At 43.3% G+C, this 27,498-nt stretch overlaps 1 protein-coding gene across 3 annotated transcripts; it reads left to right on the top strand.

Moving 5' to 3' along the window:
* Window positions 1-27,498, top strand: NBR1 (NBR1 autophagy cargo receptor). Of its 3 annotated transcripts, none has more exons than XM_077755242.1 (22): window positions 1-465; window positions 4,323-4,433; window positions 6,388-6,450; window positions 7,130-7,148; window positions 8,561-8,583; window positions 11,407-11,601; window positions 12,111-12,188; window positions 12,644-12,858; window positions 13,400-13,567; window positions 13,850-14,059; window positions 15,345-15,504; window positions 15,592-15,882; window positions 16,733-16,882; window positions 17,362-17,437; window positions 18,086-18,196; window positions 18,384-18,548; window positions 19,916-20,333; window positions 21,075-21,169; window positions 21,328-21,465; window positions 21,823-21,880; window positions 22,584-22,692; window positions 25,748-27,498. In XM_077755242.1, exons 2-22 carry the CDS (start codon window positions 4,332-4,334, stop codon window positions 25,919-25,921), a joined length of 3,018 nt encoding a protein of 1,005 aa, XP_077611368.1. In that variant the 5' UTR covers window positions 1-465; window positions 4,323-4,331; the 3' UTR covers window positions 25,922-27,498. The 3 variants fall into 3 exon arrangements, with proteins under 3 accessions (XP_077611368.1, XP_077611367.1, XP_077611369.1); XM_077755241.1 differs by lacking the exon at window positions 1-465 and adding an exon at window positions 737-822; XM_077755243.1 differs by lacking the exons at window positions 1-465; window positions 21,328-21,465 and adding an exon at window positions 737-822.

Genomic DNA, 27,498 nt, shown 5'->3' with positions numbered 1-27,498 from the left:
TCAGTTGCGGCTAATTACGTCACCGAGAATGCGGGACTAGGGTCGGAATCACTACTGAGGCCCGAATAGAAGCGCAAGATACTGCCTGAAACAGTCGCAAAAAGAGGCTCCGTTCCCGAATTTCCGCCGCCATGGAAAGCTCCAGTTTAGGTAAATAAAAGCATTGTGTGGGGAAAACTACGATTTCCAGCATGCATTGCGGATCGAAAGGCCTTCGCCACAGTGTTCCTTGGAAACTGTAGTCTTATGGAGAGGCGCTTCCGACACCGGAAGCGGGCAAGATTGTCACGGCAATCCGGGTGACAGATTGAAGAGCTCCGTGCGCTTACGCACGTCAACAGATATGGATTGGAGTATTAATTTTTCACATCTTGAGAGCGGAGAATAGGCTAAAGAACCTGCAAGTCCCAGGAAGACTACAATTCCCATCCAGTCCCGCAAGTCTCGGGCAAGGAGTCCACCGAGGTCAGTGACCTAAGGGAACGCAGTGGGCGCCGAATATACCTGGGAAGGGGTAATGGGCCCCCGGCCCACGACTGCGCACTTGTAGTTCCGCCCCTCTGCCCCAGTGTTTGTTGTTGTTGTGCTGTTCTGACTGCGGTTGCCCCGCCCCTGCCACGCATGCTCGGCCAATCAAGGGAGGTGGTCGTTTTGAGAGACAGCTGGTAAGAGCCAATCATCTTGTCGGAAACTCAGAAACTGGGGGCTAGGCCCTATTTCTATCCGCCATGTTAGATTTACCCCGCAGGGATAGCAGCGGAGCTGGCAGCGAACGGTTTTTGCACTGGCCTCGGGCAGGCGCCCCCCGGGGGCGGGGAGCTGGTAAGGAAGTAGCTGCGGTTACAGAGGGGTGGGAGCATATCGCCACTGAGAGCTAGGGGAAGTTTAAGGAAGGGGTCCTGCAAAAAGAGAGGGGCGACTTTTTCTATGTCTGGGGGCAGCCAGTTTTTTAACTGGTTGAGAGAGCCGTTCGGGCCAAGGGGCTGAGGGCGGCGGCTACTGCCACAGAGATGGAGGGTCCATGGCTCAGAACGCTTGGCATCTGCTGATAGAAGGCCGAGACTCTAGCAGAAAGAGGGCCTAGGCAAAGAAAGCGAGATTCTTCGGGATGGTGACACGGTCTTGGGGACATGGAGGGCTAGGGAAACGATAACTGGGGGACGAGGATAAAGTCTGCAAGGAAAAAAAATGACNTTGGTCAGAGGCCTTTAGTTTTGGAAAGGCACCGTTTTTCCTTTTTGTCAAGCACCCAGTAGTATGTCCCATGTTTTAACCCCCGGATAGCTTGTCAGGCCTTTGGTGGAGATGGTAATCAAAGCTCAGGTTCCCAGGTCCGCTTCACTAAAGGGATTTTTGGTATTCTGAAAAAATTGACGTAGAGGAAACCCTGACTTGTGCCAAGCAAAGGTGAGCCAGTGGCATGAACTTATAATAAGGTCAGTTTTGAAAGCTGAAGGCCTAGGACCCAGCCATCAGACTTTACTGGCTTTTTAAACCTACAAGATCAGATGGTGCTAACCATAGCTTTGGTATTTCCACAAAGTCAAGATTAATGCTCTTGCTGAAAGAATTTTCACATAAAAGCCAAACAGAAATAGGCAGTTCTTTAAGAAGACCTGGATATGTTCCAGCTAAACTAGAATCCTCCACTTCCTGTTTTCTCTCATCAGCCTACCAGCTGGATGAGCTCCAAGATATCTAAACTAATTTTAATTGTGTAATTTGAGACAAGGGGCGTTAGATTAGTTTCCTCCTGGACTCTCAAAAGAGTGGAAGTGTTTCTGGGAAGTTGAAAAATAAGAAAGTGATTCAGAATATCCACTTTTTGGCTGACTGAATCAGTTACTTCATTTCCCAGATTTTTTTTCCCCCTCAAGAATCTAGAAAGTTGTCCTGGGGAGGAGTTCTGTCCAAATGTTAAGGACCCCAAGAATTGCATTCCATATGAATGAATATTAGATGTCAGTAGATTTGTGCTAGAAACTGCTGTTGTTTTGGTTGTGACCTTGACTGTAGGTAGGGACAAAGAATGAAAAAAAAAATTTGAGGATGATTGGTTTTGAATTTTAAAAAATCTCTGATCCTCAGAAAGTTCAAAGTCCTTTTAATGTTTTGTTTTTAAGAGAGAGAGTGAAAGAGAGCACGAAAGCAGAGGAGGGGCAGAGAGAGAGGAGGGAGAGGGAGAATCCCAAGCAGGCTCCACACTCTCAGCATGGAGCCAGACGCAGAGCTTGACCCTGTGAACTGTGAGATCATGATCTGAGCCAAAATCAAAAGTCAAGTGTCAGATTCTTAACCAACTGAGCCACCCCGGCACTCCCAAAGTCCTTTTTAATGACACTCTCAATTGTATTGTTTCACAGGAGAGTACATTATATCGTGGACAAACGGGACTATTTTGGCTTCTAAAGACTGATTTGTTACTATAATTTTTGTTCTTGAGTAATGTTTTCAGAAAACTTGGACACACATTTTTGTTTGACCTGTTTTACAGATTAAGCAACCGATCTGCTCAGTTCAAATGACTTGCTGTTATGTACATAGCTAGTAATGTGTCAGAGCTGTGTCTAGAGCCCAGCTCTTCTCAGCCCTTTAGCTACCTCCCCCATTACACTGCAAACTCTTGAGACATAGTTGTTCATTTCCTTTCTCCATTTGCCTAGAGCAGAATCTGATTCTTTCAAGAGATTTCTTAAAATATTTGCTGATGAATATGTTTAAAAGATGACCTTTTCTATTGCAACTTAGGTTTAGATTTTAATAAAGTATTTTTTCACAGAGTCATAAGAACAAAACAATCTAGATGTGCCTGGGTGGCTCAGTCGGTTGAGCATCCGACTCTTGATTTTGGCTCAGGGCATGATCTCGTGTTTCATGGGTTCGAGCCCCACATCGGTCTATGTGCTGATGGTGCCAAACCCTGCTTGGGATTCTCTCTTCCTCTCTCTCTGCCCCTCCCCAACATGTGCCTCTGAGCAGGCTCTCTTTCTCTCCAAAATAAATGAATAAACTTAAAATCTAACAACTCATCAGTAAATAAAATTCTTATTTAAAAACAACCAACCAGAACAAACATTAGATTATAGAATTGTTAACTTCTTAGGCAAATTTCTTATTTTCTTAAGGGTTACATAATTATGTTATGGATGAAATAATGGCTGTTTGTCAAAATAATCCAATAGGGAAAGGGTATTGGTGTAACAAGATTAGTTGTGGGTTGTTGATAATTATGGAAAATTCCTGATGGGTCCTTGGGAGTTCATTGTATATTAATCTTTCTTCTTTTGTATATGTTTAAATTTTCCCATAATAGGTTTTTTTTTTTAATTAGATTACAGTAGTGTGGTCAAAACATTAGTTGACTGTGGTCAATCTATATTGGGGGATTTTGGAGCAATACAGAAGAATAGACAAAATGAAGGTAGCCTTGAGTTGTTTATTATAGTTATATGTCCATGATTCTCCACTTTTATGTATGAAATTCTCCATAAAAGAAAAGAAAGTAAAACTATCCAAAAAAAAAAAAAAAAACCCACACATGAACTTGGATGAAAGTGTTGACTGCTACCCTTGTGTAGTTTCTTGGCTAGTATATTGGCTTCTAAATTGTTAAAACTGATCTTAAATTTTTTTTTTTAATGTTTTATTTATTTTTGAGAGAGAGATAGCCTGAGCAGGGGAGGGTCAGAGAGAGAGAGGGAGACACAGAATCTGAAACAGGCTCCAGGCTCTGAGCTAGCTGTCAGCACAGACCCCGACATGGGGCTCGAACCCATGAATCGTGAGATCATGACCTGAGCCAAAGTCGGATGCTTAACCAACTGAGCTACCCAGGTGCCCCAAAACTGATCTTAATAAAGAGCCTGGGTTGCTCAATTTAGGAAAAGGCTGCTTTTCAAGGAAAAATGTTGAATGTAGCTTTAAAGCTATGAGAATGTAAATTCCCTGAGGGTAGAGACCAATGGGTGTTCTTCATCTTTGTTGGTATCTTGCTACTAGTGGATATTCAGTGGTATCTATTGAATTAACTAATCATAAAAAGTTCCATAAATCCAAAAGAATTTTACAACTGTTTGAGGATTTCTGTGGATGTGGCCAAAATGTATACTGTTTCAGCAAACATTTAACAGTGAGATTTGTTTTAAGTTACCCACCAGGTTGTAAGTAGCAGAAGAGCAGAGATATTGTGTTCTCCTTTGCTGTCATGTCGTCCTACCCTAACCCATATTAGGCCTTCACACGTATTCGTTGAATGAATGTTTATGCAGTTTATAGAACCCTTTTTAATGTGTTTTCTCTCTCACCCATCCTCTCAACTCTAGCCCCACAGCATGGAACCACAGGTTACTCTAAATGTGACTTTCAAAAATGAAACTCAAAGCTTTCTGGTTTCCGACCCAGAAAATACAACTTGGGCTGATGTCGAAGCTATGGTGAGTGTTAGCCGTCCTTTAAGCCTAATTTTTCCAAAGGTAGCTGTTTTTAGCAATGTCGTTTCATAGCTATCATATTTACCTTTTCTAGGCATTTTGGAAAATTACTTTTGAGAGGGGTTCAATATTCATATAGGCAATATTCTCCCCACCCCACCCCCCCCAAGAGAATAAATAAACAAATTCTTTAATTTGCAGCTAGGACTTGGAAAGCCTGTTAATTTTAGAAACAGTCTGAGGAATGAATTGGTGTGGACCCCACCCTACACAGGCTCCAGGGAAATGTTCTCCTGCCTGAGAGCAGATATGTTACTGTGGTTTGTGAACCACTAAGGACATAACCTGTTTTGCAAGAGCTAATTGTTTTTCTTGCTAGGTCAGAGAACATGACTTGCTCAGTCCACAGAACATGACTCTTGATCTTGAGGTTGTGTGTTCAAGTGCCTAGTGGGGTGTTGAGATTGCTTAAAAATTTGTTTAAATCTTAAAAAAAAAAAGTTGAGCATGGGGCGCCTGGGTGGTTCAGTTGGATGAGCGTCCAACTTTGGCTCAGGTCATGATCTTATGGTTCATGGGTTTGAGCCCCATGTCAGGCTCTGTGCTGACAGCTCAAAGCCTAGAGCCTGTTTCAGATTCTGTGTCTCTGTCTCTCTCTGCCCCTCCCCTCCTGTGCTCTCTCTCTCGAAAATAAATATTAAAAAAAAAAAAAGTTGCTTAACAGCTCATCTGTTTTTTAATATATTTTTTATTTTATTTTTAAACTTTTTTTAATTTTTAATTTTTTTTTTTTTTTTTTACAAATAGTTTATTGTCAAGTTGGTTGCTCATCTGTTTTTTTGTTGTTGTCAGTACCTTCCCTCCTCTTGGTTTGCCCTTTGTACTCTTCTGGCTTTTGTTTGGTTTGCAGTAGTGAATGTTTTACTTCCTATATAACCATGTTTATCCAACAAAACCCTTTGGTAAAAACCTGCTTTTATTTGGTTATGTGGTATGATAACTAAAAAGGAAAAGAAATGGTGGAAAGTCTTCAGAAGTTCATACCTTTTAACCANATATTTGACTTACTCAGTACCCTCAAGGTCAGAATGGTTTTTTTTTGTTATTGTTGTTTTTCTTTTTACCGTTAAAAAATAAACTATAGGAGAGATCTCTTTGTCTATAAAACTTATGCACTGTTCTGTAAGATAAAGTTTTCCAAAAAGAGATTAATGGGTCACAAGGCATGTGATTTTAAATTTTAATAGATACTGCCAGGTGCTTTGCAGAACAGTTGTAGCAAATGCAGAAATGTATGAAGTGCCCTGAATTTTGACAACGTTGGATGTTAGGCTTTAAAATTTTTTCACCATCTATTGAGATGACATCTCATTGCTTTAATTTGCATAATTGTGACTACCATTAAGGTTGAACATCTTTTCATATATTTGATAGGCACATTTGATCTCTCCTGAGTGAAATCTCTATACACTTATACCACTTTTACCTGGATTGTGTGTTAGTCATAATGATGAGCAGTTTTGCAGATGATCTTTGTGTATTGCTGGTAATAACCCTTCATTATGAGTTGCAAATATTTTCCCTATTTTTTGTCTTTTGACATGGTTTTCTTCTTTTATGCCATTTAAATGTCTAATTTTTTTAAGTTTATTTATTTATCTTGGGAGAGACCATAAGTGCACGTGCGTGTGCCAGTCGGGAGAGAGGGAGAGAGAGAATCTCAAGCAGGCTCCGCACCTGTCAGCATGGAGTCCAATGCGGGGCTTGAACCCACAAACTGTGAGATTACAACCTGAGCTAAACTCAAGAGTCAGATGCCTAACTCGCTGAGCAACCCAAGAGCCCCTAAATGTTTAATTTTTATGTAGTGAAACTATGCCCACCCTTTCTTTTATGACTTCTGGGTTTCTGTTACGATCTGCTTTTTTGATATCATGTATGTACATTTCATTTGCAGGTAAAAGTTTCATTTGATCTGAACACTATTCAGATAAAATACCTGGATGAGGAAAATGAAGAGGTAAAGTATATGATGGTACCCATGGACAGGTGTCCAGATAGGGATCTTATTTCTCAAGAATGATGGGGGATTAAAAAGTTAAGACTAACACTTTTCTCATTTGTGTAGTGGTTTAAATGTACTTGATAATTGCATGTTCTTAGCCGACTGTGGAATCTGAGATGGAGTTGAGAAATAAGGACTAAACATCGAAGAAAGAAATTTGAGCAATAACTTTTAAAACTATGTAGTGATATAGTCCAAATATACCACAGCCTGCCATTTAGCTTATAATAACAAAAATGACAAACCTTTCTTTACTGATTGCAATGTGTCAGTCTAACAACAGTACTACATATTAGGTATTACACTATTATCTGAAGCCCAGAGAGGTTAAGTAACTTGCCCAGAGGCACAAAAGTTTAGAAATAGGAGAGAAGGGGTTTATTGCATACACTGTGACTCCAGAGCCTGTCTCTTAACCTCTATATTATGCTGCCTCTTAATGTACCTGAAATAAAGAAGGTTACAGGAGTTAAGCAATAAGTCCTTAATTATTATTCACAGTTAGTTCATGATACTAGAAAAGCTGAATCCCTAACCTGAGATTCTTCATCTTATCTGTGAGGCTGGTCCTAGTAACAGAAATGTTCCAATGACCGGAGGTTTATAATTCGCTGTTGCTTTTGTCCTTTTACAGGTATCCATCAATAGTCAAGGTGAGTTCCTGAGAGAACCAGCTCAACTTTATTTAAAACCCTTAATCAGGGGATGCCTGGGTGGCTCAGTCGGCTGAGGAACCAACTCTTGATTTCGGCTCAGGTCGTGATCTCAGAGTTGTGGGATCAAACCTCTGATTGGGATTCTCTCTTTCCCTGCCCTTCTCCCCAACCCATGCGTGAATGTGCACTCTTTCTGTCTCTCAAAAAAGAAATTTTCAAGCCCTAATCTGTTGATGTGTGTATGCGTTTCCATTTACGCTCAGATCTTGCTGCAGTAAATTTAACATACAGTAAATTGACATCACACTCACTTATCCATGGCCGTTAGTTACATAGCAGATTTTTATTTTATAAGAGTTTTTAATATATACATTAGTGCCTTTGATTGGACCCTAAGGACAACTTTAATGGAAGTTTCTCTTATATTTAAGATGTTAATATTTTGAAAATATGCTTCTCAGTTAAACACATATAACTCTGTTTTCCTGATGCTGCCTTTATCCCTGATTTGGTATATATGTTAATGTCAACTTATAAACAAGTGGTATTCCAGAGTGTATTTCTAAGATGGTTTGGTTGTTCAGAGTTTGGAGTGCATTTTCCCATAGGACCAATGTTGCGTTTAAAGGCTAGGTCCCCAGGCTAGCCCCAAAAGCTGATTTTAACCAGCTGTAATGATAGAACAGGCATATAATTTTATTGCACTTCACTTTATTATGCTTTGAAGACACTGCATTTTTTAACAAACTGAAGATATGTGGCAACCCTGAGTCACTTTTTCCATCAGCTTTTGTTTACTTTGTGTCACATTTTGGTAATTCTCACAGTACTTGAAATTTTTTCGTTATTATCACGGGATGATCTGTTATCTTTGTTTATGACTTGACTGGCTAAAATCTCAAGACAATGGTTAGCATTCTTTAGCAATAAAGTGTTTTTTAATTAAGGTATGTACATTTTTTTAGATATAATGTTATTACGTTGCTTGATAGATTGCAGATAGTGGAAACATAACTTTTATATGCACTGGGAAACCATAAAATTGATTTGACTTGCAGTTTCCTGGCATTTGCTTTATTGCAGGGGTCTGGAACCAAAACTGCAATTCATTTGAGGTCTGCCTGGGTTAACACTATCCATGAACTCCCGTGCGTTCCCAGTTTCACTAAACCTAGTGAATTGAGGTTTTTTTAGCTGGAAGGCTCCAGTAGCAGAGAGCGAGAGATTGAAGAGGCAGAACTAATCTACAAGTGGCTTCTATTTGCAGTGGGACGGGAATGGAGTTTGTCAGCATAAAGTGTAAGGATTCTAAGCAAAAAATTCTTAGAAGTGAGGATTGGCTGTACTTAAATAGAATCTTTTGGGGTGGTGAAGAAATAACACAGTATATATATTCTTTGTCTTTTTAGGAGAATATGAAGAAGCACTTAAGGTAATCGTTATTTTCATCTTACTTGCAAATAATTTTTAAAATACTTATTAACTAAAACTTGAACCTGAATGCCATTAGCCATGAGGGGATACTAATGAAACGCAACAAAAACAGATTTTTAGGGAGTTTATGATGAGTAGGGCATACCACTCAGCAAAAGGCAGCTCCTGATATAAAAGTTCTTTCTAGATCTTGTTCTCTCTCATTGTTGGTCTTGGTGTCATTGTCGTGGGATTTAAAAATACAAAGAACTGTGTAGAATGATGCTTTCTGGTTCACATTTTTCATCTCCTTCCTTCACCTTGTTGTTTTTGTTTTTTTTAACTAGGCTTCCTGTCCAACATGGGGCTTGAACTCATGACCATGATATCAAGTCACATGCTCTACTGACGGAGCCAGCCAGGTGCTCCACCTCATTTCCTATAGAATGTTATAAAGTGGGAGCATTCAAGGCATAAACTAACCAGTTAACCATCTCTTGCTTGTCAGTAATGAATCGGAGCATTTCTCAAAGTCACATCTTTAAGGTGTGCCCAGCTGTCTTTTCGTTACCACCTTTGTAATTAAGATTTTTCTTTAAAGTTTGACTATATCCTTCGGGTGCCTGGGTGGCTCATTCTGATATGACTCAGGTCATGATCTCATGGTCTGTAAGTTCCAGCCCCACATTGGGCTCTATGCTGACAGCTCTGAGCCTGGAGCCTGCTTCAGATTCTGTCTCCTCTCTCTGTTCCTCCCCTGCTCGCTCGCTCGCTTTCGCTCGCTCGCTCTCTCTCTCTCTCTCAGAAATAAACATTAAAAAAATTAAAGTTTGATTATCCTTTATGAACTTGTAGTCCACAACAAAACTCTTTTCCCTAATCACTTTTGGTCTAGGTGAGGGAAGGGCAAGATTTTTTAAATTGGGAGCTGGATTTACCCTTTCTGTTGCCTGGTTAAAATTACCGTTATGGGTGCAACCTGACTCAGCAGTTCAGCCAGCCGACTTGGTTTTTACTCAGAAATCCTTATTTACTAGCCAGTCTCTTGGTTTTGGACATTCGGGCCCTTCCCGGGTTTCTCTTAGTTGAGCTGCTCATCTCTTAGTTATCTCATGCTTCATACTTTCCTTCTTCTCCAGCTTTCATGTGCTCTTCTTATTTCCCCTTTGCTTTTAAGCTGTTGTAACTTGCTGTGCTCCACACCCTTTCACCCTTGTCCAGCTGGCTCTTCTCTTTCCCTGTTCTCAGAAGCTACAATAGTTTGACTAAAAAAGTCTTCTACGGGCTTCTAAACTTTTCTCCTTCCCACAATCCCTGTTTATCTATGCAGTCAGAAATCTCAGACCTCAGGAGAGTCTAGATGTTGTATAAGCCTGCCCTGTCTCAGGAAATAAGACTTTGTATACATTTTTACATAGTACTACCTGATAGTTAAGATCCCGTGTTTATATTTTAACACATTTCATTATAATAATTTTTTTGAGCAATTTTGTCCACAGACTTTGCTATACATTTTGTTAAAAGCCTCTTGGCTTATGGTCTAGAACAAGGGCTGGCAACTAGCCAGTGGGCCAGCCATGTTTTTATAAATACAGTTTTATTGGAACCCAGCCATGTCTATTACATATTGTCTGTGGCTGCTTTTGTGCAGACTTGAGCATAAACCACATGGCCTGCAAGCCTCAAATATTTATTATGTGGCCTTTTAAGAAGATTTGCTGATTCTTAATACTTTTTAAACTTTTTGGCCATAGAATGCGGTTTTTAAATGGAAGCTTGGGGTACCTGGGTGGCTCGGTCTGTTAAGCATCTGACTTTGGTTTTGGGCTCAGGTGATGATCTCATGGTCCATGAGTTTGAGCCCTGCATCAAGCTGTTCTTACAGTTGGAACCTGCTTGTGATTCCCTCCCTCCCTTCCCCCCCACTCTCTCTCTCTCTCTCTCTCTCTGCCTCTCGGCCCCTTCCCTGCCCACTCTCAAAATAAATAAACTTTTAAAAAATAAAATAAATGGAAGCTTAAGCCTACTGTATAAAAATAAAGAATAGTTCATCAAGGATGCCTGGGTGGCTCACTTGGTTGAGTGTCCAGTTCTTGGTTTTGGCTTGGGTCATGATCTCACGCTTTGTGGGATTGATTCCCATGTCAGGCTCTGTGCTAACAGCGCAGAGCCTGCTTGGGATTCTCTCTCCCTCTCTGTGTCCTTCCCCTCTTTGTGTGCATGCTCCCTCTGTCTCTGTCTGTCTCTCTCTCTGTTAAAATAAGTATTAAAAAAAAAGAAAAGCAGTTCTTCTTGTCACTGACTGACAAGTGGGGAGAGCTAGAAACTAATAGACTTGACCCCGATCTCTTCATGGACACTGGAGTACCTTCCTAGAACCTCAAGTTCTCCTTGAAGTACTTTTCAAAATAGCATTTTTAAGATGTTCTTCAAAAAGAGGTGGCCATTCAAGTATGCTTTCTAAAATACTGTCCTTAATGGAAAAATAAATGCTTAATTATAGCATTTGGTTTTAAGTTTTTTGGGTTCTGGTAGTCTGGGATTGACTTTTTTGAAAAGTTAAGATTAAAATCCGTAAGTAGAGTCCTAAACATTTCACCTGGTAAGGTGCCACATTAAATGTACTTTTGTGTTTTAGATAATAGAACCATTTCTAGTTAACATTTTGGGAAAAGAAACAGCAGGCTGACTAACATTGTATATGCCATTTGATTTAAGAAAATAAAGGTAAATCCTAATATTTTCAGCATAATTCAGTCTACCTCTTCTGCTTAGATATCTTTGAAATTTCATTTGGGAAAGAATTGCACAGTATGTTTTTATTCCTAACGTGTGCTCTCAGATGGCGGTTAAGCAGGGCAACCAACTGCAGATGCAAGTCCACGAAGGCTCCCGGCTTGTGGATGAAACCCCACTCCCACCCATAGCAGAAAAACGACCAGTTGCGAGGGCAGGGAAGAAGCCACTTGCCCATTATTCTTCCCTGGTGAGAGTCTTAGGATCAGACATGAAGACCCCAGAGGAACCTGCAACACAGGTATGAAGGGAATGGACTTGTCTCTACAGTTTTTCTAGCCTAATGTCTTTTTGTCCGTGGTCTAACATTTGAGCTGTCCCTCAAAAATTTGGGAGGTATGACCACCTCTGCCTGAGTTTTTGAAACTGGTAACTGGTTACTTACGAAGAGAGGGCAATAGGATGATATAGAGACTGTGTTTTCCTTTTATACTTCATTGTACTTTTTTTTTTTAACCATACATTTGTATTATTTGACAAAAGAAAATTGTTATTTTTTTCTAAGTAGGCCCCATGCCCAGCGTGGGGCTTAAACTCATGACCTCAAGATCAAAAGTCACGTGGTCTACCAACTGAGCCAGCCAGCATTCCAGAAAAATTATTTTAAACAGGGGGCCTGGCTGGGTCAGTCAGTAGACCACATGGCTCTTGATCGCAGGGTTGTGAGTTCGAGCCCCATGTTGGGTGTAGAGATTACATTAAAAAATAAATAAATAAACCTCCAAGATCTTGGGTTGTGTTTCCTTGCAGCGGCTCCCACTTGCTCCCCATAATGCAGAGCAGCCTCAAGACAAGCCCCCAGACTGGTTCACGAGCTACCTGGAGACAGTGAGTGTTCTCTCTGGCTTGGGTTTTAGCAGCAGTGTTGGCACAGGAGGAGTGGGGGAGAAATACCAATCCGAACCCAGATGGCTGCTGCCTCTGGTGCAGGTGAATGAAGAGTGTTAACGGTTCCGGTCAGGAAACCTCACTTCTACAGTGACTGACTGGAAAAAAGAGGGAGCCAGACTCTAAAGATGTAAGGAAAAGGAACAAGCCTCTATGCTTGAGAAGGAAGAGGTTAGAAGCTTACTCATCAAAACAATTTCTTGGTGTCTTCTTTGAACCAGTTTAGCTGTGGAAGAGAATAGTTCTTCTTCTGCCACCTTTTCTAGTAACTATCAGGCGTTTATTATGTTCTTATGCCATACCAGAAACAGGGAGGTACGTGGTGTATTTGATATCTCCAGGCCTTTTTCCTGTGTTGGAACTAAGGTTTTCCCCTTTTCTGCTCTGTATTCTAGTTCAGAGAACAGGTGGTTAAAGAAACAGTTGAGAAACTGGAACAGAAATTACATGAGAAGCTTGTCCTCCAGAACCCATCGTTGGGTTCCTGTCCCTCAGACATCTCCATGCCTATTTCAGAGGAAACACTGTTTTTGCCAGAAAACCAGTTCAACTGGCATATTGCTTGCAGCAGCTGCCAAAGGAGGATCTGTGGCGTGCGCTACCAGTGCAGGTAAACTAACTTTGGAACGCATGGCTATCAGAAGACCTTTGAGCAGGCCTTCTGACACCCTGCATAGGTAAAGGTAAATTGCGTGTACTCTGTCTCTGCACATCACACATAGATAGCAGCTCTAGGTTGGAAATAAGCTATTCTCCACCCACAAGAAGTATAACCATTTGAAGGGTAACTATTCAGACTGTTGCTGTGTTCAGATGTACATTGAACCAACAGAACCAAAAGACGATGGGGAAAAAAAATGACTAACAGAGCCAGTCAAAGTTATGCTCCCCAAAACAAAATTATATCGCCAGGGATTATCACCCTGTTGTTCCAGATGCTTTCATATCTTGCTTCCTCTCATAGATTGTCTTGTGAAATGGGTACGTGTTAAGTCTATTAATCCTCATTTTATTAATAAGGAAACTAGAGACATGGCATGGCCAGGTGACATGCTTGGGTTACCACCTAGCTGGTAATAGAATCAGTGTAGAAGTCTCGTCTCCTGTCTCACCACCTCTGGTACTTCCTGCTTGCCATGTTTTGCCCACAGCCTCTGCCCATCCTACAATATCTGTGAAGATTGTGAATCGGGGCCGTATGCCCATGACTCCAACCACATCCTGCTGAAGTTGCGGAGACCTGTTGTGGGTTCTTCTGAAGCATTCTCTCACCCAAGGTTCTCCACCCCTCGTCTTCCTGCTGCTCTGGAACAAGCCAGGTAAAACCCTAAGTAAAGGAGGCTTATTCTCTGATGGGCGTCTTGGTTCTGGTGATGGAGTGTGAATCGCAAAAATGCAGACAGCCTCCTTAGTTCCTGTTCATTTCCAGTTGGTGTGTGATGAGGACAATTACCCAAAGCTAATAAGACAGAAATGAAAACTATAGAAAGAAGTTAGACTAGAAACTGGCGCTGACAGAGGCTACAAGTGGTTCAAAATAGCTTTAAGCTTTGTTTGTGAGGTTTGTTTTATTTGACACTTTTTAATCTGTTACCTCACAGGCTCCAGAAACAGGTTGACAAGAACTTTCTTAAAGCAGAAAAGCAGAGGTTGCGAGCCGAGAAGAAACAGCGAAAGGCAGAGGTCAAGGAACTGAAAAAGCAGCTTAAGCTCCACAGGAAGATTCATCTGTGGAGTTCCATCCACGGACTCCAGAGCCCCAGGTCTCCATTGGGCCGACCCGAGAGCCTGCTGCAGTCAAACACCCTGATGTAAGCCTGGGCCCGGGTGGGCACCAAGGTGAAGGTCTGCCTTCCAAATCCAGAACTTCAGCCAGATTTTCTTTTACTTATTGGCAGCCCCTAATACCCAAACTCTTAAAACTTCCCATTCTCTAATCCTAGCATTCTTTTTTTTTTTTTTTTAAGTTTTACTTATTTTGAGATAGTGCAAGTGGGGGAAGGGCAGAGAGAGAGGGAAAGAGAATCCCAAGCAGGCTCCACACTGTCAGCACAGAGTCTGATGCGAGGCTTGAACTCATGAACTGTGAGATCTTGATGTGAGCCGAAGTCAGACGCTTAACCTGCAGAGCCACCTAGGCACCCTTGACCCTAGTATTCTTACAGGGTGGTCTGGTGGTCATTGTTGACACTTGCTTCATTGCCTTCCTCAGAAAGACAGCAACCAGCAAGGTTCCAAACTGGCTGGTGTGACCTCTTGTCACTGGAGGCAGTTGGGATTTGAAGGACCTGACTCTCTAGTTCTGTTATTTATGGATCTTTATCCTCACCATAGTTTTTCAGCTCAGGTGTCACATCTGTCTTGTTTTTCAAAAATTTATAGAGGCACCTGGATGGCTCAGTCGGTTGGGCATCCAGCTCTTGAGTTCCGCTCAGGTCATGATCTCAGTTTGTTGTTTTTTTGTTTTTTGTTTTTTATGTTTTTTATTTCTGGAGAGAGACAGCGTGAGCAGGGGAGGGTCAGAGAGAGAAAGACACAGAATCTGAAGCAGGCTCCAGGCTCTGAGCTGGCTGTCAGCACAGAGCCTGATGTGGGGCTCGAACCCATAAACTGTGAGATCATGACCTGAGCCAGAGGCTCAGCCGACTGAGCCGCCCAGGCGCCCCTTGATCTCACTGTTTTGGAATTGAGCCCCAAGCCAGGTGCTGCTCTGACAGCGCTGAGCTTGCTTGGGATTCTGGTTTTTTTAAGGATTTTTTTTTTCTTATTTAAGTAATATCTACATCCAGTATAGGATTCAGACTCCCAACCCCAAGATCAAGGGTTGCATGCTCTTCCAACTGAGCCAGCCAGGTGCCCATAAAGATTTTATTTTTAAGTAATGTGTACCCAGCATGGGGCTCGAATCTACAACCCTGGGATCAGGAGTGTCGCATGTTCCACTAACTGAGCCAGCTGAGCGCCCGCTATTAGCATTATGTTTAAGGCAAATGCGTTATCACGTGAAGAGTCACTGTCAGCCTCTTGAACCACACAGTGCTAGATATTCTGAAGCCATTGTACCCACCACAAGTGACTACCTGAATTTCTGTGCAGGCTCCCTTCACAGCCATGTGCCCCAGTTATGCCAACCCTCAGTGCGGCTTTTGTGGATGAGAATTTGCCTGATGGGACTCACCTTCAGCCAGGAACCAAGTTTATCAAACACTGGAGGATGAAAAATACAGGAAACGTCAAGTGGAATGGAGACACAAAGGTATTTTTTCCCACACAGAATGTGAAGATGTGATTAGAAGTGGCAGTGCTCGGCTGACAAGCTTTCTCTTGTCACTGTTCTTTTCAGCTCAAGTTCATGTGGGGAAACCTAACTTTGGCTTCTACAGAAAAGAAGGATGTTCTGGTTCCCTGCCTGAAGGCCGGCCACGTGGGCGTTGTGTCCGTCGAGTTCATTGCCCCAGCCTTGGAGGGAACATACACTTCCCATTGGCGTCTTTCTCACAAAGGCCAGCAGTTTGGGCCTCGGGTCTGGTGCAGTATCATAGTGGATCCTTTCCCCTCCACAGAGAGCCCTGAGAACATTGCAAAGGGCATGATTAGCTCAAGCAAAGTTGATGCGCTCACTTGCCAGAAAGAGGTGAGCATTGGAAGGGGAAGCTCAAGCCAAAACAGCCCACTCGCAGTTAGTTATTCCTCCAGACATCTGGGAAGCATAGCTCCACCCCTCGCCCGCCCCCCAACATGTCAATATGTTTATATTAGGCCTAGTCCTCAAGGCTTTTGTTTGCTTGTCCTTAGGATCTTGGTGCAGGCATCCCTCGGTGCTTTTCTATCTCGTTGTAACGATGTTTTGCCAGCCTCTGCCGCAGGAGGGAAGGCTGGGCACCTAGCCTGTGGAACTGCTGGACTGATGGTTTTGCTCCCTAACCCTTCTTTCTCCTGAATGTCCCACATGTGTGTTCTGTAGCTGCTAATGAAGTCTTGCCCGTGTTTTTTAGTCGGTGCAGGTTTTTTAAGCAACCTCCCTTTATTAGCGTGTTACTGGTTTTTAGAGTATTTTACTGCTTAGATTTAGTTAACCAAAGTTACTGTCCTGCTCTTGACTGTCATCAACTATGGTTAATCTAACTTGTCATTCAGAGGGGGCGCCTGGGTGGCTCAGTCGGTTAGGCGTCCAACTTCAGCTTAGGTCGTGATCTCACGGTTCGTGGGTTTGAGCCCAGCGTCAGGCTGTGTGCTGACAGCTAGCTCAGAGCCTGGAGTCTGCTTCAGATTCTGTGTCTCCCTCTCTTTCTGCCCCTCCTTCCTCACACTCTATATCTCTCAAAAGTAAATAAACATTGGAAAATTCTTAAAAAATTAAAACTTTAAAAAATAAAACATGTAGAGGTGCAGCAGTGCTTTGGTTTTTAGGGAGGCAGCTACCCACCTTACCTTTTGTGTTCAGCTGAGGGCCTAACATTTGTCCCAATGGTTTGTCTGCATAGGAAGCTTTTCTTCTGGCCAAAGAAGAAATTCAGCCTGATGAAGTAGCTGAGCAGTCCCAAGGGACAGGAACCTGCATCCCACAGAAGACAAAAAATGTTGCCAGTGAGAGGGAGCTCTATATCCCCTCCGTGGACCTACTGACTGCCCAGGTGGGAGACTGAGTGGGGGAAAAGAGATAGAAGGCAGTGGAAAAAGAGCCCCTACCCCATTGAGGAGAAGGTGGTATGACTACAGGCAGTGCCCAGCAAGTTAGCCATGTGCCTACTTCAGTCCATTCAGATGCACATAGTGGGAAGGAGGTCACCTGTGGAAGGAGGCCTCTGAACTACATGTTTCCTTTCTGAGTGGGGAACTCAGTCTTGTGCTTCCCCGCAGCTTCCCTTCAGTTGTCTTTCCACTTCTGCTTCTCTGGTTCATTTTCACCCCCATTGCATTTTCACTCTCCCATGCCACTTCGTTATTTGAACACCTAGCTCCCATTTCACTCTCCTTGATTTCACTTGACTGAGGCGAGGCATGAACAGAGTCCCGGAAGGTGTGATGCCCTTTGGCCTACAAGTCCCAGCAAGGCAAAACATTGCTCCAGCCCCCACTGCCAGTAGCCTGACATTGCCCTTTATTCCTCTAGGACCTGCTGTCCTTTGAGCTGCTGGATATAAACATTGTCCAAGAGTTGGAAAGAGTGCCCCACAATACTCCCGTGGGTAAGAATGTCATTCAACCCATATTGTTTGTTTTATTAACAGACACAAAAGTGCTGCACTCCAGGCTCAGGTAGGTAGTGTCTTATTCTGAGGAAATAGATGACAAGGATTTCTCCCACCATGTGACATTAAAATTGCACCCATGGATCCATGTCCCTTCTTTTTTCTGTTGTCTGTCAGAGTCAACAATACATGGTGGTGTAAGACTTTCCCACAAAAAAGGGGACTCTTGGGGCGCTTGGCTTCCCAGTCGGTGGAACGTGAGGTTCTCAGTCTCGAGGTTGTGAGTTTGAGCCCCACACTGGGTGTAGAGTTCACTTAAAAATAAAATCTTTAAAAAGTAAGGTGGGGGGAGCCCTCTTCTCCATTTTTCTCTAAACATTATGTCCTTTTTTCCCTTTATATTCCTGGTTCTGTGTTTGGGCCATGATTTTTAAGGCCAGATGACTTGAGCTCTCCTGCATTCACTGACTTGAGATACTTCACACCTGATGGCCTAGAGAATTTCTTCACAACAGGCCTTGAAGCCTACCTAGATTTATTTTAGCCCCGCAGGAGACAAGAAGTCTGTGAGCTGCTGCTTCTGGTCTCTGTTGATGATGTGATGCTTTTTCTTGGTTGATGATTTTTTCTGTCTTTGTTGTGCAGATATGACTCCCTGCATGTCTCCTCTGCCGCATGACAATCCTCTAATAGAGAAGCCAGGCTTGGGGCAGATACAGGAAGAGAGCGAAGGGGCAGGATTTAAAGCGCTTCCTGGTAGGGGCTTCAATATTTGTAAAGTATTTGCATTGTCCCCTTCGGTGTTATACCCTTTTCACACATACTCCCCACTGACCTTCCCGTGGCACAGATAGCCACAGCTGTTCCTTGGCACGATGTCAGCATGGGAACGTGAGTGCAGGAAGCTCCTCAACACCAAGTGCAGATAGGCTTTGTCTTTCAGATCCCACAGCATCAGTAAAGAGGAAGGCTGAGAACATCGCCTCGCTGGAGGAAGCAGAAGATGACCTGAGTGGGACCCAATTCGTGTGTGAGACAGTAATCCGATCCCTTACCTTGGATGCTGCCCCAGATCACAGACCACCTTGCAGACAGAAGTCCCCACACAGTGAGTGTCCCCGGGTTCCCCCAGCTAGCTGGACGGTGCTTGAATTGTGGCCACCTGACCAGGGTAGGAAAAAGCGCTCTTCCTCACTGACAGTGGAGGTTCGGTGATCTTTGTTAGAATTCAGATCATGGTGGTTTTTTAGACTCCACACGCTCTACCTGCCCATTTTAATTATAGCCTCAAGAGCAAAGCAGCCACCATAAGTCATGTTCACACTTTCTCAGGGGCAAAATCACAGCTGCACAACGCAGAGGAACAGCAACCGCTTGTGCTGCCTGGACTCTGCCATGAGGAGTCTTTCTGTAAGTGGACAGCGCTCCTCTGCAGAGACCTCCATTGGCAGCTGGAGGCAGGCCTTTCTCCAAGGACACAGGCCAGGAAGTAGCGGGTAGAAGCAAGGGTACCAAACCAAGTTTCGCAAAGTTCTATTCTGTTGTGATTCATTTTCTTCACAGCAGATATTTCTAGATCAGATCTGTAGAGCCCATACTGTATATTTTAAGAACTATCCAGAAATTCAAATTCTAGAGCTTCAAAATAATGTGGGAAAATCTCTTGTGTTTTTTATAATGAAATTTGACCTATACCTTCAAATATTTTTATTCTCGTTTTGTTTAAAACGTGCGCGCGTGGGCACACACAGGAAGGTAGACGGGATGTGCTAAAAAGTAGGTGATGGGGATTGAGGGCACGTGTTGTGTCAACCACTGGGTGTTATGTGTAAGTGAGGAATCAATAAATTCTACTGAACCCAATATTACGCTGTAAGCTAACTAGGAAGGGTAATATAAAATAAAGCTGAAACTGACTAAATAAATAAATAGATAAATAAATAGAAATAAAATACACAACACTTATTTCACCCACATACACTTACATACAAATGCATAACTCAGACATCTGGAAGGACTTACACCAAAGGTTCCCAGTAGTTATCTCTGATAGGATTATAGGTATCTTTTCTTCCCCTCATCCATGTTTTGCCAGTTTTCTACCATGACTACCCATTACTTTGCAAAGAAAGGGAGGAAAGTAGGCACACAGTCCAGCAGCACTCCCCACCTACCATTTTCTCTTGTTAGAGCACCAGTAGCTAGGATATCAGTTTTGATTTGTTTTTAGGATTCATGGTGCTTCTCAGAAGCCTTGATGTTTTTACATACCTTGTTAAGAGCTTCGGTTCTTCCTGGCTTTGCACAGGCTTCAGACTTAGAATGTGGCCATAACTGAGGCTCTTCCCTCTGGCTCATCCTCATCCTCTGGCTTTCATGATTGTAGCCCATGACCCACAAGGCTTTATCAGGTAAAGGCAGCACCAGGGGCTGACTTCTAGTTGTAGCTGAAAATCAGTTGCTTTCATCCTTTAGTGAAATTTGCCTCCCCTGAAGAGGGACCACTTGAAGATGAGCAGGAAGAGGTTGTCCATGTCGCTGAAGAAGCTGTCGTGGAGGAGCAAGTGGAGGAAGAGGAGGAGGAGGAGGATGAGCTCAAAGATGAAGTTCAGAGTCAGTCCTCTACTTCTTCAGAGGATTATATCATCATCCTGCCTGAGTGCTTTGATACCAGCCGCCCCCTGGGGGACTCCATGTACAGCTCTGCGCTCTCACAGCCAGGCCTGGAGCGTGGGGCTGAAGGGGAAGCTGGGGTTGAGGCTGGGGAGAGGCTCGCTGGAGGGGAGAACCAGCCACAGGGACAGAGCATCAACGACATCCTCATGACCTCACAGACTCTGGACACCGTGCCCCTAACCCCAGAGGTGGTGGGGCCTCCACCACAGCTGCCCAGGTACCATCCACACCCCTCTAAGCTGGGCTGTTCTTCACAGGTGGAATAGAGAGGAAAGGACTCCATCACAAAACCTGTTTTTTTGTCAGCATGGGAAGAGACTTTCCCATAAACGTCTGAATTTAGATGAATAAAAGTTGTATTTCCCAGAATTTGTGGATTCTGGATTTAAAGAAATGCTTGTTTTAGTTAATTATCTGAGTACAGTCTATTTACGTCTTGGTCATTGAGAGCCAGTTTTTAAACACAAACATCCCTGGATCTTCTTTCGCCATTCTGTTGACTCGTGGGTGAAGGCAGGCAAAACTTATTTTCCTGTTACCCAGAGTGTGGTAGGAAGCTTAATCTATTATGGAAAAAATACACCCTAAAATCAGAAAACAGTGATTTTTAATTATCTGTTCATCTGTGTCATTGCTCCATCATAGTAATGGTGGAGCCTTGACTGTAATTTAAACCACTCTCTCAGGGAGGTAGGCATTTCCCTTTTATCAGTACCACTTGGTGTAGGGGGTGGTAACCTGACTGAAGCTGGTCTTTGTAGCTTGACTGTGGCTGAAGAGGAAACCCAGAAGTAGAATGAGCCCTTTCCACCTGATCCCTAAATTCAGACAGGAGACCTGGATCAGAAATGTGAAGCATCTGCAGGGAATCGGGCACTGCTGTGCCATGTTTACTGTTTCTCCGCCGTTCCCGTAGGTGTCTTTTCAACTGACTTTCAGTATTGTGTCTTTCCAAAAGGAGCCCTCCTTGTGCACAGCACGATGGTTCCCCAGGAGTGGATTTACCAGTTACCATACCAGAAGTTTCTTCAGTCCCTGATCAGATCAAAGGAGGTAATGACCAGCCTGAGCTTTATATCCTTTTCTGTGCTCCTTTCTGATGAAACCAGGTATAAAGGACCACCATGTCTCTGTGACTCTTGGCATTATTTGGCAACTTTGCCCTTTCTTTCTCTCTGTGCCCCTCCCTCATACTGTTTTCTATTCTCTAGCAAATATTCTTAATATTCGTGAAGTGAGACCTCACAGAGGTGGGCATTGTGCTGCAGTGGGAACACAGGCTGTGGAGCTCGACCAGGCTAGATTCCAGGCCCAGCTCCACCTTTCCTCCCTGTGGGACCTTGCAGCAGGTCAGCACGTTCATACCACCTGCGAGGCTGTTTTCTAAGACAACAGTGCCTTGACGTTGCTAGTAGACTTTCCCACTCTTCCTCAAAAAACAAAACTTAAAAGTACTGAAAAATTAATAAATGGGTGATTAGATTATAGATTTTTCTGATTCAATAAACAGTCACCTTGCATTGCATTCTGGACGGTCCACCTTTATCATAAAACCACATGCAAAATTTCCCAGATGGAAAAAAAAAAACCCACCTAAATGCTGTGATCAGATTGCTGCCTGCCTCCCAAAAATAGCTTCATTCTGAGTTAGGAAACACTAGGCACCTGTGGACGCTATGTCTAACCAGCAGCTCTTTTGCTTTTAGAGCCCAGAGGCTCATCAGGACTTGTAAACAGCAGACAGAAGAGCTATGACCACTCAAGGTAACTGGACCTTGTGCAGCCTCTTCTTCAGAAGCAGGTGGATGTCCCAGTATTGCTTCTGCTTAAGCCTCTCAAAGCATGTGCCACCTCCAGAGAGCTGAGGAGAGCCATCATTCCTCCTTTTTTCTCCTGAAGCTTGTGAGCAACACTGAACAGAGGGCTAAACTTACCTTTCAGAGTGTTCATCTTCCAGACCAGTGCCCTCAAGTTCAACTCACCCTTAGTACCAGAGGAGAAGGCAGGAAAGTCAAGCCCACTGTGCATCTTAGTAACAGTTTCTTAGACCTACCTGCCTCTATGCTCCCAGTCAGCTCAGAGCAGTGGCACGCTGGGCTCCTCCCTACAGTTCGCAGAAAAGCACATTGCCTTTGGAGGTGTTTCCTCTGAGATGGTAATTGGGCGGACAGACTACCTTTACTCCTCTGTGCCCTTGACCGTGTAATTTTCAGCTGGGATGGAAAGCTGGTATACTAACCAGAGGGGTGTGTTTTCGGCCCGCCCTTGTCTTGCAGCAGTAGAACCGGGCTCTACATCAAACCAAGATTTGTAGCTCTGAAACTAATAGGAAGGTGATCACATCCTCTTTTTACATCTGACTTTCTGAAAGAAACCCATTTCCTTTCAAGGATTAGAGCCCAGATTATCTTGTAGGAAGATAATAGTTTGTGGTTTTTTAGGGAAGTCATTTGGTTTTCCTCACCAGGCACCACCACCATGGGAGCGGCATTGCTGGAGGACTGGTGAAGGGGGCTTTGTCTGTTGCTGCTTCTGCATACAAGGCCTTGTTTGCCGGGCCGCCCGTCACTGCCCAGGTCAGTGTATGTTTTATTTTCCCGTAGCAAAGCTAAGTCCCCAGTGAAAATGATGCTGCCTGTCTGGGTTGAAGAGTAGTATAGGATTCTGCCACCTTCTAGCTAAATGACTTTAGCCAAGATACCCAAGGGAGAAAAGGAAAAAGATCTAGTGTTTGTTGAGGACCTGTCATGTGTGGGAAGCTCTTCCAAGTACCAGCACTACAAGGTGAAGAAGACACCAGTCCCTGCCCAAAGACGGGGGAACAAGCAAGGTACACAGAGTTCTGCAGTGCAGTGTAAGATCTCATGCCGGTGGTCACGGGTCGGACATCTTAAGTATTTGCCAGGAAAGAAGAATAGAGAGAGCATTACAGACATTGCAGACAGTAAAAAAGACTTGAAACGTGACTCTGAAATGTGAATTTAGGCTGGGAAGAAAAGACCAACAGAGCAGGTGGGGTGGTCTGTTAAGTGGTTTGGGTGTTACTTTAAGGCTAATGGGAGGAGCCAGTGAATGGGTTTTAGGGAAATAATTAACATCAGATTTGTACCTAGGGAGAGAACTCCACTCTAGTGTAGAAGTTGGGGGAGCCCTAGAGAAATCCAGGGGCACCTGGGTGCTTCAGTCAGTTAAGTGTCCAACTTCAGCTCAGGTCATGATCTCACAGTTCGTGAGTTTGAATCCCATGTCAGACTCTGTGCTGACTGACAGCTCAGAGCCTGGAGCCTGCTTCAGATTCTGTGTCTCCCTCTCTCTCTGCCCCTCCCCTGCTCCTGCTTCCTCTCTCCTTCAAGAATAAGTAAACGTTTAAAAAAAAATTTTTTTAAGAAATCCATTTGAGGGGCTCCTGGGTGGCTCAGTCAGTTAAGTGTACAACTCTTGATTTCAGCTCACATCATGATCTCATGGTCTGTAAGATCAAGCCCCATATAGGGCTGCGAACTGACAGCACAGAACTTACTTGGGATTCTCTCTCTCCCTCCCTCTCTCTCTCAAAATAAATGAATTAAAAAAAAAAAAAAACATTTGAGAATCCATGTGTAGATGGAAAAGAGGGGTAAAAGAGAAATGGCAGAACTCGAAGACCATGATTAAGAGGCTAGAAAGAAGTCAAAGAGGAATCCCATGTTTCTGGCTTTAGGCAATCAATAGTACCATTCATTAGGATTTATAAGAAGGATAGATTTGGGCAGGGGGAGAAGAAAATTAGGTACATTTTGGATGGTGTGGAATTTGAGACATGTCCAGGTAAAGTTACCCAGATTACAGTTGGGCATATGCACGTGGCCCACAGAGGAGAGATTTGGCCTGGAAGTAAAGTTACTCATACAGGTTATAGCAGAAGCCATGTGATTAGGTGAGAGTTTCCAGGAAAAAGGGGTGTAAAGCAGGAAGCAGCCTTTAAGGATCCTGGAAAGGAGGGGCCTGCAGAGACGGAGAATTAGGAGGAAGATGAGAGTTCTGTGCTGGGGCTCAGGGAAGGGAGCTTTAATGAAGAGGATGTTGTGACCAGTGCTGCAGAGAACAGGGACCGAGTGGAGAGGACTTGGAGAGTGCAAGTACGCCTCACTTTCAAGTAGCTGGGCCACAGAGCAGGGGAGAGCCAAAGCTAGGACACATAAGGCAGAGGGAAATGTTTCTACAGTTGGGCAAGCCAGTGGTAAAGAAGGTTAGCAGTCCAGATGAGAGAGGATAAGGGGCACCTGGGTGGCTCAGTTAGTTGAGTGTCTGGCTCTTGATTTCGGCTCAGGTCATGATCCCAGGGTCACCGGATTGAGCCCCATGTCAGGCTCCTTGCTGAGTGTAGAACCTGCTTGGGATTCTCCCTCCCTCTCTCTTTGTCTCTCCCTCTCTCTCCCCCCCCTTTCTCCCTCCCTCTCCTGCCCCACTTCTCCTCTTGCACGTTTTTTCTCTTTCTCTAAAGACAAAACAATAATAAAAAGATGAGAGAGGATAATTCATAGAGATTTCAGAGATAGTGAGTGGTAATGAGATAGCAAGCAAAGTACATGTGAAAGGATTAACCTGGAAAGAAGACTGGATAATTTGTTTTGAAATAAAAGGGAAGGAAGAGAAGTTAAATAAAAGGGTTAGGTGTAGAGAGAAATGCCAGAGACTGTGCTCAACATGCTTACACACTTTCTTCTTAATCCTCTCAACAACCCTGCAAAATAAGGAGGTATTTTATATCTCCATTTTTTTACATAAGATAATTAATTGGTAGTCAACAGGGTGCCAGGATGGCTCAGTCAGTTGAGCTCCGACTTCAGTTCGGGTCATGATCTCACAGTTCGTGAGTTCGAGCCCCACGTCGGGCTGTGTGCTGACAGCTCAGAGCCTGGAGCCTGCTTCAGATTCTGTGTCTCCCTCTCTGTCTGATCCTCCGCCACTCATGTTTTGCTTCTCTCTCTCTCTCAAAAATAAATTTTTAAAAAAAATTGGTAGTTAACATAGTTGGTAAGTAAATGGTAAGCGTTAGAGTGATCCAAAGTGTTAGGATTTAAGAAGGGTATGTGTCCACCACAGAGCTTGACCTAAAGGAGGAGGTAAATGAATGTTAGTTTCCTCTTTTGTGGATTGCTTCTGTTCTGTTAAAAAGGAGAAAAATGCCAAGAAAGTCACCCAAGATGTAATTTCCCAAGCAGTTTTTTGTTCAGCTCCTTTGCATATCTGACCAGACCCTCTTCCAATAACAGCCTCTGCTTCTGCTTAATACTTGTCCCATCACCACAATTATCTTTGTCTTCACAGTGTTTTCCAGTGCTTGTGTGCATCTTTCCCTTCATCAGGCCAAAGAATGCTTCCTTCAGAAAGCCCCCTCCAAAGCATCCTCCTCCCGGTTCTGAGGACAGTTCATTAGTTCCTCGAGATGCCGAATCTAGAGCAGGGCGTTCCCAGTCCTCCCTCAGAAAGTCCGTTAGTGTCAGGTGGACAGGAGCACCATACCCTTGTATTGAATTTCCTAATATTTTAAACAAATCTGGAAAGATTCGTATGATTTGCAAGATAATAACAATTTACAAGACACATAAATGATACAGAAAATGTTCTGCTTTTCTTGATTCTACACAGCCAGTAGTTTCTGAAGATCAAACAGCAGCCCTGATGGCCCATCTCTTTGAAATGGGATTCTGTGACAGGCAGCTGAACCTAAGGCTGCTGAAGAAATACAATCACAACATCCTGCAGGTTGTGACAGAACTGCTTCAGGTCAACAACAATGACTGGTACAGCCACCGCTACTGAGGAGTGACCTTGTATTAAATAACTTTGCCTGCTGCTCAGAGATGATCTTTATTCTGTCCGTGGGGCGTGGGGGAGAATCCCTTGCTTATTTTTTAATCTGATGAGTCTATCTAGAGCCCATCATTAAGCTATCAAGACAGCACCTGCATTACAGTATTTTTTTGGAGCAAATCAAAGACCGGAACTTAAACAGAGACCTTGAACGAGTTGTAGGAAAAACGGTTTTTCAGTTGATTTGGATAAAGCTCCTTTTCTCCATTTTAGTGCATTGAAGAGTATAACTTGAACTTTCTATAGAACCGTTTTTTTCTTTCTGCTTGTATTGAAGTTGAGTATTTTTCTTTGGTTAAATGTGGATGTTTCTATGGGGATATCTGTTGGCAGTTTTAAAAAGAAATTAACCTTGGAAGTTGTTTTCAAGAATTCTTACAATTTTTCTAGCCTGCCCCAAGCCTCAGAGCTGTACAGTATCGAAATGACACCCGGAGCCCCAAAGGAATGGTGTTACTCTTCCTTTCTCAAGGACAAAGTCCTTTCCCTTGCAAGACTGAGTAATGGGCCACTGTTGCCTAAGGACACCACTGGTACATTCAAGAAGATCCACCTTCTGGGTCTCTGCACTTCAGTGAAAGGAGGAAGGGAGTGTGCTTCTTAACCTACCAGCACCTACTGAGCAGTGTTTACTGTAGTAGTTTTGCATACAACTTTTATTTAAGGGAACAAATTTAGGTAGTGTGAAAAATTTTGCTAATCCTCTAGAGGAGGAGAAAACTTGTGTATTAAAGGGAAAGTAAACGTAACGATTACCATTTTTCTTAATGTCAAGGCAGATGTTCTTTACAGCCAAGTGAGGGGAGATAGAAACATGAAAAGTGAAAGGCAGGGTCCTGCATTAATCTCTGTAAAGTTAGGTCAGGGACAGGCAAATGTGTGTGCAAGGCGTAGGAGATCCTAACGATTTCCTGAATGTCTGAAATCTGCCCAAAGGTATCTAGAACAGGAGGAGGCTGTTTTGCAAAACGTGGATGGGGGCAAATTCTGAAAAAGTTTTGGTTTAACCCCAAAATGAATGAGAAAGCTTGCTGCCAGGGGCCCAGGTCCTCATTCTGTTTACAGAAAAGGAGTCTTCGATACAATGGGTGAAGGAAAAGGTAACAGAAAACACTAAAAGCTAGTATTCATGAAAATGACTTCCAGAAAAAGACTTACCCTCATCCGGAAGGGGGAAGGGGTAGTAAGTAAACTAGTATTATTTAACCTGGTTGGTATTTATAATGAATGGTGATGTTAATTAATCATTAGCCATCATGATGTTTATTTACAGTATAATTCTTGACCTATTCAATAAACCAAAATTCAGACTGCAAGCCAACCAGGCTGTTCATTATTTAAAACGTGTTTTATCCGGGCTTCGGGGTAGAGGCTGAGCTGCAGGGTGTATGTGATTAATTGGTTGATACCCGGTAAGACCTGTTCTGACCTCATGAGTCATACTGTAGAGGTCCAGTCGGCCGTCCGGTTGTACTTGCACATAACCGTTTAAAGAATGGTGGAATAAAGGTTCTTTGAAAGACCTA

Source organism: Crocuta crocuta, unplaced genomic scaffold (genome assembly GCF_008692635.1).
Source record: "Crocuta crocuta isolate KB4526 unplaced genomic scaffold, BGI_CrCroc_1.0 scaffold1954, whole genome shotgun sequence".
NCBI classification, from domain to species: domain Eukaryota; kingdom Metazoa; phylum Chordata; class Mammalia; order Carnivora; family Hyaenidae; genus Crocuta; species Crocuta crocuta.
This window is presented reverse-complemented; position numbering and strand designations above follow the sequence as displayed.